This window comes from Haemorhous mexicanus, chromosome 2, assembly GCF_027477595.1.
Source record: "Haemorhous mexicanus isolate bHaeMex1 chromosome 2, bHaeMex1.pri, whole genome shotgun sequence".
Lineage (NCBI taxonomy): Eukaryota > Metazoa > Chordata > Aves > Passeriformes > Fringillidae > Haemorhous > Haemorhous mexicanus.
Genome location: NC_082342.1, coordinates 61,179,864 through 61,192,521, shown reverse-complemented (window position 1 = coordinate 61,192,521; position 12,658 = coordinate 61,179,864). Strand labels below are relative to the sequence as shown.

Sequence of the window (12,658 nt, the reverse complement as noted above, 5' to 3'; positions counted from 1 at the left end):
CTTTTGTTTTTGTTTCAGATATTAAGATCATATTTCTCTCAAGTTCATACACAAAAATTATTAAGTACCGTTTAAACTCCCCTCCCTTCCCTTTGGCAGTGATAAAAGTGGCTGAAATTGTGGGTTGCAATGCTACATATCTTCCTCTCCCAAAAATCGATCAGTGCATCTAAGATATCACGCTGCTTCACAGCACTAGAGGGCAGAAGAGTTTTTATACCATGTACTTTGATGACTTCAAACAGCTTTTGTCTGGTTGATTTGTTTTAAGTTATAATCAATTTTTTTTAAAAATACCTTGTCTTGTCTGAACACGTACGAGAAATCATGGTATCAAATCTAGCCCTTTTGCCATGAATCATTTCCTTTATCTGCTTGTGCTTTTTGGCTGGAAGGCTCACACCCCAGGAAGCCAGGTGGGGCCAACTCTTCTGGTACCTGATCGTGGCCTCTTCTTCAGCACCTCAAAAGGACTGCACGTGAAATACAACAAAGATCAATCAGTTTACCAAAGAGGTAGAGGTGACAGTACATTCACCGTCTGTTTTCCAGAGAGCAGATTAAGAGTTGTTGTTTAAAATAGTGTTTATTTAAAAGCAAAATTCATTTCCATTTTATTTAAAAAAATGCAAAGAAAGTGAGGATACCAAGTCTTCAGTCAGGGAGGGAAGGGGAGAACAGGACACCAACTTTTCTTTGTCTTTTATCTAATGGTTTGTTTTACTTATTATTATTAAAAATAATAAGAAAAAATAAAAAGGCAGGGGGAGCATTATTGAGTCTATCTAACTTTGTAGTATTCACCTTGGTCTCTGGAAAGATAGGCCAGAGTGTGGGTTTGGGTAATGGGATCAGGAATGGCCTTAAGCTGAAGGAGGGCAGGTTTAGGTCAGATACTAGGCAGAAATTCTTTACCGGCAGGGTGGTAAGGCACTGGCACAAGTTGCCCAGAGATGTAGTGGATTCCCTACCCTTGAGGTGCTTAAGACCAGACTGGATGGGGCTCTGAATAGCCTGGTTTGGTGGAAGGATTCCTGCCCATGGCAGGGCGGTTGGAACTGGATGACCTTTAAGGTCTCCTAAAGAATCATTCTATGATTATCTGATCAGGGCAAGGAGGAGTAAGTACATGGTAAATTTCTTGTGTGAGGGGTGAAAATCAGGGTCCACACTGGTTACTTGCCTTTTTAACCCTACAGGAGTGGAAGCCAAATGAGCTGTTTCCTGAGAAACTCCACATGCCCTACCAGTCCTAAAATCTGCACCTAATATTTCTTATTTTCTTGAGATTCTCTTTCTGAAGGAAAGAAAGTTAATGCAAAATACCAGCTTCCACCTTGTGTTTTTATCCAGTTTGCAGGATATTTTATGTCATTTCTTTGTTCAGGCAAAACCTCTGATCCAGTTAATCCTATAAAGCCAGCTACAGCCTGCCAATTTAATATTCCAGTCAGTTTCTAGGTTGCCACAGTAGCCATAAGTCTGGAGCAAATTATCCTACTTACCTGGGGAGCAATTAAAGAAATGTGAAGATTTTAAGCTATCAGTGGTGTGCAGAATTTTGTACTTTATACCAGTATATGAAGTGCTTCAAAATCCACAGACAGAAAAGATTATAAAGAATTTAACTTTACAGTTTCCCTAATAATGATTCTAATTGTTATAAGAATTAAGCCTATCTTTGAGGTAGGGCTGTTTTATAAATACAAATACAGAAGTCACTGGAAGGGGGAGAAAGAACATCTTACTCCAGCTCTAGCTCTTCAAAAAAGAAAAAATCATATTCTGCCTTTATGGATCATATTAATCTTGATGAGTGTTTTTTGTTTTATTTTCTCTGCAGAAAATGGGAATGTATTGACTCATTACACAGACTGAACAGATATTAATGAGCGTAAGAAAGTTAGAACCCAATAAGAGAATGTATCTATATTGAAATTTAAAAAAAAAGGAACCTCCTATGATTTTTCAAGCAGATACACATAATATACCACAGTTGGGGGATTATAAATGCCTATGTAACAAGATATCATTGTGGTTTAACCCCAGCCAGTAAGTAGGCACCACATGGCTGCTCGCTCACTCTGCCCACCATGGCATGGGATGGAGACTTAGAAGGGGTAAAGTGAAAAAATTCATGGGTTGAGATTAAGACAGTTTAACAGGTAAAGCAAAAGCTGCACACACAAGCAAAGCAGGAATGGATTCACCACTTCCCATGGTCAGGCAGGTGTTCAGCCATCCCCAGGAAAGCACACCTGGTGGTGGGCTCCACCACATGTAATGGTGACTTGGGAAGACAAACTCCAACACTTTGTACATCTCTCCTTCTCCTCCCCCCAGCTACGTATGCTGAGCATGATGCCATATGTTATAGGATACACCTCTTCCAGCTGGGGTCAGCTGTCCCACAGCTCTCACAACCCCCTGTGCCCCCCCCAGCCCTCTCTCTGGTGGGGTGGGAGGCAGAAAAGGCCCTGACTCAGTGTCAGCCCTGCTCAGCAATAACAAAACACCTCTGTGATATCAACACACTTTCGGCCACAAACCCAAACCACAGCCCTATAGCAGCTACTGTGAAGAAAATAAGCCCTATTCCAGCCAAAACCAGCACATACAGAGAGAGATCTAAAACATTTCAGTCAGGAGAAACACACACTAACGTCATAGATAATCTGTAGTGATAGTTTACACTTCGAGTGATCAGTAACATTAGGAGCACCAAGTCTGAAAACTTAAATTTTGAATCATATGTGTAAGTCTACTCTCCTAACTAGCTCAAGGACACCTCTTCAGTGCTTTAAAGGCATTGATGATAGCATTTTTTGTTCTATTTCCTTTCAGGTTTGTATAAAAGAGTTTATTTCTAAAATTGAAAAAAACCATGAGGACTGCTGCTCACTGGTAATAGTTTTTGCAGAGCTGTGCTCATCAGTTTTTCCTTAGGTCCACTCCAGCCATCTACCACAGGAGAAATATTCAAATGAAGTGTGAAATAGCTTAAAGAGTTACAAAAGGACTGGGTGTTCTAAATAATTTCCAGTTCCACTGTGTTTTATACCGTGGGTGCATTGGTACATGAATGTCACAGAGCTGAAAGCCAAATATCCTGCTCTGCTGGGCAGAGTACTCTGCATAACAGACAGAAACTAAGGAGAATGAAGTCGGAGAGCAACAAAATGACTAAAGCTTGGGAAGGAGGCATGGGCAGATTCAGTCAGAGGAGGGACCTAGGGTGAGATACTGCATTAGATAGTATGTTAAGACTGAATTTAAAAGAGATCAAACTGCCAAAGCCAACTCTCGAATTTCCTTCAAAGATACACTAAGCTGAACTTTGCATTCATTTATCAGGAGTTGTTTTAAGAGCTGTCAAGTCCACACCACCACAAAGTGTTGTTTTCACCAAAGCTCCCATGCCTGATGGAGCAGCCACATGCTGCTGAGCAGCACAGAAGCTGCCAAATTAAAGGGCTACTAGATGCCAAATCCCAGCAAGCAGATAACTGTCCTGTAGGTATCCCTATTTTGCAAGGCACACACAGCCAGATGCTAATGATAATTGACAGCCACAATTCTAGACCTCAGCTGAGCAATATGCTCTGTGTCCCAGCAGTGCCATAAGCAGATCTCTAGGAGAGTGTACAAACCTTACATGCAGGCCTGGGGCTCTGGCTTTCCATCTTTATCAGTGGCATCATCTTACCAGTTTGCAGCTCAGAGACAAAAGTGATTTACTGGGGCTTGGCATTACACACTGTCTGATTTATCCTCACTGCACATGTGCTTTTAACACAAGAGGCAGAAAATGAATTACATTAGCAGGAAATGTTTATCACCAAAAGTCTACCTCCATGGATTTTGTCCTGTGTTTGCCACAGGCCAGGAATGCACTTAATTAACACAGTTCAAAGGATGTCTGGAAGATTATTAAACCAGGGTAACTCACTTCTGTATCTGGTCCCTTTCATTAAGAACAGACAATATTTTTGGCCTTGTGAGGATTAAAGCAGAGTTAAATCCTGAAGAAGCGAACTTGCAAGGGGGAAGAGTGAGAAGGGAGAGGGCAGCAGAGAGCAGCCCAGGAGAAACTAAGAGTCAGAAACCTGCAGGAAAGAGACAGACCTGAGGTTTTGCTTTTACCCACATGCTTGCAGAGAAATTCATGAAGCTAAAATCTGGTCAAAAGACTAAAACTGAAATTTGGAACTGAATTTCCAACAGTTTAGATGAGGCTCACACTCAGCAGCTTGTTGTGGTCTTAGCATATCAGAAAGAAGGACAGGGGCTTCAGCTGTACTCTGTTTTGGACACTCTCAACCAACTTCTGAAGATCCAAGGAAATTGCCACCCTGACAGATCAAATCAGGGAGCCAAGGGGTAGCTCTCAGCTCAAACTTGGCTCACAGCACAGCTTTCTCTCTTCTGAAAACACTAACATGTCATTAGTCAGCCTGTGCTTTGGGCAGATAACACCAAAGGGGCAGGACTGTAGATCAGCATCAGACCTGGCAAAGTCTAGAAAACTCAGACATGGCCATGCTCGTGCCGTCCCCACGTGCTAGAGCACCTCAGTTCTCTCGGTGCAGCACAGCGTCAGGGATGTAGGGAGAGGGATGTAGGCATGTAGGGAGCATGCCAGAGCCAGCTGGAGCCCCTGGTAATCACTAGCCCTGAAAAGCGTGGAGCATCATAGGTGGGCAGGCCAGGCGCTGGGCTTGGCAGCACCAAGTGCTGAGTTGAGCTCTGCCCTGCAGAGGTGTGCATGTGTTGCATGTCAGGCTTGCCAGAGTGCCTGAAGAGCCCAGCAGGTCAGATGCTGTACCTCATGAACACTGAGATTTGAGCTAGTGGCATGTTCATCCCTGCTTCCCTGACTCTTTTCAACAATGTATTTCCTCCTCCGCTGTCTCTGCATCAGAGAATTTGTTCTTTCATTGCCCCTGCCCAAACGCAGCATCCTCCCATACATTCCTTGTTCATCACCTTGCCACAGCTCCTCATCAAGCTATGTACCAAGAGAACATGTCAGGGCTCGTGCAAAGCAAGCTCTTCCAAAAAAGCTTCTAATACAGACTTTGGAAGGACTTCCTTCCCTCCCCCAAGCATTATGTGGCACAGTAACCCCCCCATCCAGACTGACAGTATTGTTATTGTCTTACATAGACCCTGCCACCAATCCTGTGCCTGGAGAAAAGGCTGGCTATGGTGAAGCCAGGCATTTCTGAAGTGCTCCACTGGGCTATAAACATCAGTATATCAACCTGAAGACAGAGAGCTGGGAGATTTCTCCTGTGCAGCAAGTGGAGAGCTAAAGTCTGAACAGATTTCCCTAATTCAAATTATCTGTCTTGCACTCCCACCAGTGGCTGGGCAGTGGGCAAAGTAAGTATTTTGCTAAAAATCCACCTACAGTTTTGTAGAGTGTACTAGGTTACAATATAAAGATGTATTCCATTCCCATTCTCAAGACCTGTTGAAACCAGGAAGGACATTGTTTTTCCTTATCTCCTGTTAATGGGCCCATCAATGCCTGTCTGTATGACTCAGGGATAACTCCCTGTAGGAGCCATTTCTGTTTAATGGACACACCACATGACTTACAGAATGATATCAGCCCTTTGTGAGATGCTCTGCCCAGGGGGGAGGAGCTAAGCATCCTCACCTGGATATAATCTGGGCTTTGGGACAGAACAAGCAGTCTATCCTCTGGATTTCTAGAGGAATGGCTGCCTTTTCCACTGGATATTCAGAGGAAGACTACACCCTTCTACAGGATCACTGCTCCAACAGAACCACACCTGCCACTCCAGGAGGACTGCAGCCACCAATCCAACTGGACTGCTACCAACTCCCTCACCGACAGGGTGTCAGGTTGAGTTCTGACTCTGTCAGTGATTTTTCTTTTGTATTATTGCATGTATTTTAGTTTGGTTGTTTTTTTTTTCCTTTTCCTAATAAATTGTATTTCTGACATGGAGTTCTCTTACTGGTTTTGCTTTCAAACCAGAACACAGACTAACTTTTTTTTATTTTTATTTTAAAGAAACTTTAGTTCATGAAAGAAAAAAAAAATCAGAACTGCTAAGTATAGTCTGTCAGCAGGATGAGGGGTCTAATAAAACCATAGATATTTTGGTTTGGTTTTTGTTTGTTTTTGTTTGATTTTGTTTGGTTTTTTTTTTTTTTAGTTCAGGATTAAGATTGGAAAAGGAAGGAAAGAAAGCTCTGACAGATTTGGCTCCAGCGGTCAAAGAATACAATTTCTTGAGTCAAGCATTCTAGCAAGTTTGCTCTCCTTTCAAATAAAATTATGAGGGACTGTTACCAGCTGTGCAGCAATATATCTTCAGGCTTTATTATTTTGAATTTCAGTTTTTAATGGATTTTACCAGAACCAATATTATTCTTGGCAGCTTTAAAGGCGCTAAAGGCAAATGGCTGAATGGGGGCAGCAGTTTCTTTTTCAGGCACTAGCTATAGTTCACCCTCTAATTTCCCCACTTTTCTCCACCTTTCTTCTGTACAGACTTTTGTTTCTGAATAGGTATGAACAGGGGCAATTTGGGAATTTGCTTTCTACAAGTTAATTTCATGGCACTTAGCAGACAAAGTGAAGCCACTTAAATGCAAGCTTATTATCATAAGCAGTTTCAAGCTCTTGTCATCCTGGTGACTTTTTTCTCCATAGCCTGAAACCCCATTCTATGTATAACTGGATGGGGATGTACAAAGTGTGACTTCAATTTTGCATTTGAACAAGTACTTTTCTTAATTAGGACCATTTTATTGTCCCTTCTTGCCCTTGACATATCATATAAGGGCTTTTCCAAAGCAAAACTATCTAAACTCTAATACCAGCTGCTTATTTTTAATAGTCCAGTTTGAATATCAAGTACTGAATAGGACTGCAACATGCTACATCCCACAATCTAAACAAAAGGTTACCTGATCTGACCCTAAGATGTTCCTGAGATGTTTTCCCACTCCCAATTTTTCTCACAGCCTGAGACAGAGAGTTTGCATTGGAACAATTCACACAGAGCCTTCAAAAGCTACTCCATCTCCTGCTTTGCTGGCAGCAAAACCATACCCCTGTCTCCAAAAAATAGCATGCAGAAGCTGGAATAGAGATGCTACTTGGCACAGAGGTATCCTGTTTGGGCCCCTCATGTTCCCTCTGCTATGCATATTCCAGAAATCCTTTAGTAATGCCAGTCTGTTCTTTTTTTCATCTATTGTCACCCTCTAACTGCAGCTCTCCAACTGCTCTTGTTATCCCAGAACCCAAAAACCTGAACCTGAGGGTGTCCCAGTATTTTAGTTTTAAAGGTCATATTAAAAGAGGTTGGAAGGTAAAAAGCTGAGTCAGCTTTATCACTGCTAAAATTATATTTTAATCTGAAATATTTCTTGAAATGTAGCTTGAGAAAATGAACAAAGTAATAATTAATGAAACAATTTTTTTAAAGAATAAAGATCTCCACTGTTCTGTTTCAGTATTTCAGATGCTACCTTCTCCTTTAATCTGTGTTAAGGAAATTGCAGTTTAAGTGTCTTCATCCATTCAAACTGCCAGGTAGCATCCCCCTTCTAAAGGGAAGGATGCAAACCCCACTCTCATTTTTTATTAGAGTAATAGTTTCCCACTCATATTACATGGTTTCTATTCCAACCTGCCTTTCCTTCATCCCTCTTCTCATTAACTGAATATTAATGCAGACTTTAATTTGTAGATCTGAGATTTAGGAACTAATTCTTGGTTAGTACATTATGAAGACACAGAGAGAATATTTTCACATAGCAGAAAATAGTGCTCAGGCTTTGCAGTGGATGCACAACAGCTTTATGTCTGCAAGAAACATGTGAGATGAAAGAGGGAACAAGGATTTGTGTGATTATATGTGCTCTGGCCTTAAATTCTGCAGGGAGCTCTGGCAAACCAATTGATTAATTATTCACCTAACCTTTGCCAGGGGGTTTGTATGCCAGACAAACTGGGTAAACACCGTGATGCCAATGGGAAAACTCCCACTAGCCCTGCTACCCCCTCCTCCCCCCCAAAAAAACCCCAAACAGCAACAAAATGCATACACCACAGCTACATAAACAAACTGGGGCTGTCCTTGCTCTACTGTGGATACGTGGCACTGTGAGAGCAGGCAAGACAGAGAATTTTTCATATTTGGAAATGGCAGAAAATAAACAGACATCAACTGAAGAATTATTGTTTGCTCTCCTGAAAGTCAATCATTAAAGTGCTGATGGATTTTAAAGGGACTCAGCTCTTAATAGTCCCTGTATCATTACTACCCAATAGGGAAGCATTCATGGGTTTCAATGGAAAGCTGCTGATCTCTGCTCACCATCAGCTGCCTGCCACCTCCTCCAGAGGTTGGCTCCACCTTCTTCACCCAGAAAGAAGGAAAGGAAACTGAAACAGTTTGCAGATTTGCCAGCTGCCCTTTGAAAGACGGAAGAAAAAGAAGCAAGCTAAGCAAAATCAGCACACAACAACAACAATAATAATAAACTTAGTATTACATGCACAGTTACTAAGAACTCAGAAGAAAGAATAATTGTGAAAAGGAATAAACACTTAGCTATGGTCATCCAAGTATATTTATATAAAACACACACACACAGAGCTTTTCATTTCTATTCTGTATTATATCTGCAAGACAGAGTTTATACAAGCTATCTCAGGATTGTCACTGGAAAGCAAGAGAGGGACTAAGCATAGATTCCAATAAAGCACCAAATGCTGAATCTTCGGTTTTAATTTTGTGAGCATGAAGTTCCTGGAAGCTGTTCTGTGTCCTTGACTGCATGCAGAGCAGTGCTGGAATGCAGCCTACATCCATCTCTTAAGCCAAAGTAAGTATTTTTAGACTTTCCAGGATGAAATATTAGGAGACACAGAAAACAGGGAGCTAGAACCAGATTTGAAATTTGAAAAAAGATGCCAAGAAACTTTGAAAAAAGATGCCAGACACCACCTATGCCAGTATTCAAGGTACAGAACTGGCCACTGCTAGGGCACAGGGGGTAAGCCATGCTGTCAAGAAGCCTGCCAGAACAACTCAGGTCCCATGTAGGAAGCTCCAAGGATATGACAGCATGCTGCTTGTGTGCTCAGCCACATTCAGGCTCTCTGTACAGTATTTTCACCTTTAAAGGTATATACCTTTAAAGTAAGCTGGAGAACAGGCTCCCAATGCAGGTAAATCATCTTAGTCAGGCTTCTTGTTACTTACTACTGCTTTTGCTGTTGTTGGTGTGCTGATGCTTGGCCTCCTTTTTTCTCTTCAGATGCTGTCAGCTTCTGGGTGTTTTCACCCTTCTCGGTTTCATTGTTGCCATGAGGGTTACCCTGAGAGGAAGATGGAGTATTGAAAGCAGTAGCTGTTCTGTATCTGCTGCCTTCCCTCCATCCTCCAACCCCAGACATGGTTTCGCAAGTACCTTGCCTTGACAGAAATCAGTATTGCTGCTACAGCTAGGGGAACACTCAAAACTTTGGAGTTGCCAGAAATCAGTTTCAATTCCTGGTAAACTCCTCCCCTTCCTGAACTTTGGGCTGCCAATACATGTTGTGGTTTCTGAGGCATCCACCAGCTGAAGCTCAAGTTTCATCATCTCAGTCACAGCACCCAGGCAGACAGGGGTCAGAGGGTGACGGCAAAGCTGATCCACACTAATAAACCAGGTGACAACAGTTTGTGCAGAAGTATGGGGAGGTCTGACATTTTTTTGATATATTTCTGACATATATTTCTGATATATTTCTGGACATTTTTTAACCCAGCACTTCCCTATGACAGAGGGAATTACTCTTGGGGGCGTTATTACCTACCCCTGACGGTGAAAGTAGTGCGGGTTCTTGTTAATAAATCTCTTGGGGTGGATTAAAGTGAAAAAACACTGAATGATCAGTGTTTGCAAATATGTGTATGTATATTTATATATTTATGAACAATTTGGTTGCAGTGGAAAGCAGCTATATAGCCATTTTGGTTATTATTATCTATAGTAATATGCCAATATGAAAACATAAAGATACCACAAAATGTGCAAGGGAAAAAAAAAAAGGGAAGAAAGAGAAAGAAAGGATAAGAGTAGGAAGATACATATCTACCACTTCTGGATTTACAATGAGACTTGAGTGTTGCTGTTGGTCGAAGTGATGATTGAAGGTCTTGATCTACCTGCAGGGGTGTGTGTAAGAGCATGCAATTTGGCATGGTGGAAAGCACCACCCTGTTTCCACAAGATCTGCCTCTTATCAGCCCCAAAGCCCAGCTTGTAGACTCTGGCAGTTGTAAGTTCATCCCTTCTGTCTTTTGCAGACCAGACGTTTGTCATTACACACCCAAAAACTCATCTTATTCTTGGTGAGTTGCAAACCTGGTCTCAGCAAAGAACCCTGGTGCCTTCACAAATGGGCAATTGCTTTGAGTCATAGTCCAGGCTCTCACAAGGGGGTTTTTGGTTTCTATTTTGCATGAGTGTACAAGGAAAGATGAAAATAAAAACTAACCTTCAGATAAATCTTAAAGCAATGGTCCTGAAAAATTCCAATTCAGCTTTTCAATTCTGCACAATCAGAAAACTTTGACTTTCCTAATTCTACCTGAATAGAGGACCAATACATGATCCACTTACTGAAAAGGGAGATCCTTTGAGTGATCACATCTAACCAGTGGTAGTGTATCTATGGGATCTGCAGGGCTGGAGATAACCAGCAACCTTTTTGATATCATTAGTAAATAAAAGATGTTCAGCAACTTCTAACCCAAGCAAAAAGGAGCTAGCAATGCTACTCCAGGTTAATGCAGCAGAACTAAGGAGATCCAGCTCCACTCACACAGATCTCATCCCTCTTTGTCCTCAGCTGATCAAGCTACACTAGAAACACACCACTGGCCAGGTTTCCTGACTGCCTGGACCACCTAGGTCTTACAGCACTCTCCACACATGCAGGGGAAGGAGTAAAGTAAAATGCTATATGGAAAGCCACAGGCTGCCTGGTGGTTGTAATGCTCCTTGGGACCCTGCCACCACCAGCTCACCTCCCAGAGCCTCCATATCCACAAGGATGCATCTCCTAGGGCTGCCCCAAGAAGGCAGCACCAATGGTCTCTCCTCCCCCTGTTCTTCCTAACATGCTCTGCAGCACAGATGATCTTCATTTGTACACAAATCATTCTGCAGACTTTGGAGTGCAAGGGCAGTGTGCTGTAAAGGGATGAACTGGTGCATAGTGCCTTGCATCACTTCCCTTCACAAATATATGTATGTATTTAATGTCAAGGTGCTGGCAAATGAAAGCAAGCACGAAGCTCACTCCCTTCCATAGAACTGGAGGGTCGATACAGGAGATGTCGAAGCACTAGAAGTAGCACAGAAATTATAGCCAAAATCATGTCTGAGGACTGCAAAGATTTGTGGGATAACAGCTGTGCCTACAGACACCCTATCTGGTAATAATCCAACTTTGACATCTGGAGTGTTCTTATCCACGCAGATTGATGTCTTAATAACCCATATTTAATTACAAAAATTGATTATAATTAATGTGGCCACTGCTGCTGTGTCTTCAATCCTATAATGTTATGTAAAATTCAGATCTAGTGTCATTTCCCTGTTGAAATTTAGAAACTTTTGGCTGAAAACAGTAACTGTAGAATCTAAATATTTATATCTATATTGCTCAAAAAAGAGTGATGTAAAATGAACCCAAGCACTAGAAGCTTGATCACTTTTGTTGCTTCCATGCTCATTTATTTCATAGCTCTGTTGTGGACAATCCAAACTAACTCTATCCAGGACAACATCCAGGTCTGGCTCTAAGGATGGTTCATGCCAGACATGACCCCCCCGAAGGTCAGTATTGACTAGTATACCAAATTCACCTTGTCCACCCTAAATATCTCTTCATCACTATCCCAGCAATCTCAAACTCACCCCACAGCCTCTGCGTGATACTCCAGTGTATCATTCATCAGCCCTTCAGTTTCATGCTGCTAAAACAGAACATTTCACAGTCTGCAACCCAGCTCATACACTGCTTCAGATGCATTGAGCTGAAATATCCCCAAAATAATAATCAAGTTCCAGCATCATGGCAGTACCAGCTAAGGCTCTCAGGATGTTTGGAGTTTGGTAAGGACATGTATATTGCCTCCACTAGGATCCACACAGCCACTTAGCTACTTCTAGCTTAGTGGAGACTAGTCTTGGGCAGCATATATGGGTCTGTACTAGCTGTGTTTAAGAAAGAGGATCAGCCTCCAGCCCTGTTTCTTTTTGGTGTCATAGATGTTAAACAGATGCTAAAACATCAGAATGCCAATGTATTCAGTCGCCTGAAACACCACCAAATCTCAGCCTTCCCAAATCCTCCATAAGGATTTTAATTCAGTACTTATATTTTTCTAGACCCACCAAATACTGACTGCCAATTCTACCTGAGGAGCTATTTTTGTAGTTGCTGCACATCCCTAACTGGCTCTGAGGCTGTGATGCACTGGCCCTTGCTATCAAGTGAGCACTCACACAGTTGGTGGCTCCCTCCCTCCCCACCAGTAGGATAGGGGAGAAAAGAGGAAAAGGAGTGAGAAAATCCATTTGACAAAATAAAGCTTTTGTGTCTGTA

General features: G+C 42.1%; 1 protein-coding gene across 4 annotated transcripts in view; it reads right to left on the bottom strand.

The window, feature by feature from the left end:
• EPSTI1 (epithelial stromal interaction 1) overlaps window positions 1-9,546 on the bottom strand; it is a 51,034-nt gene extending 41,488 nt beyond the window's left edge. For 2 of the 4 annotated variants that reach the window (XM_059839074.1, XM_059839075.1), the window contains exon 1: window positions 9,258-9,546. In XM_059839074.1, coding sequence (XP_059695057.1) covers window positions 9,258-9,451 — 194 coding nt within the window. In that variant the 5' untranslated portion in view covers window positions 9,452-9,546. The remainder of the gene's footprint in view (window positions 1-9,257) is intronic. The other 2 variants (XM_059839077.1, XM_059839078.1) reach the window with 1 other exon arrangement.
• Window positions 9,547-12,658: the final 3,112 nt, after the last annotated feature.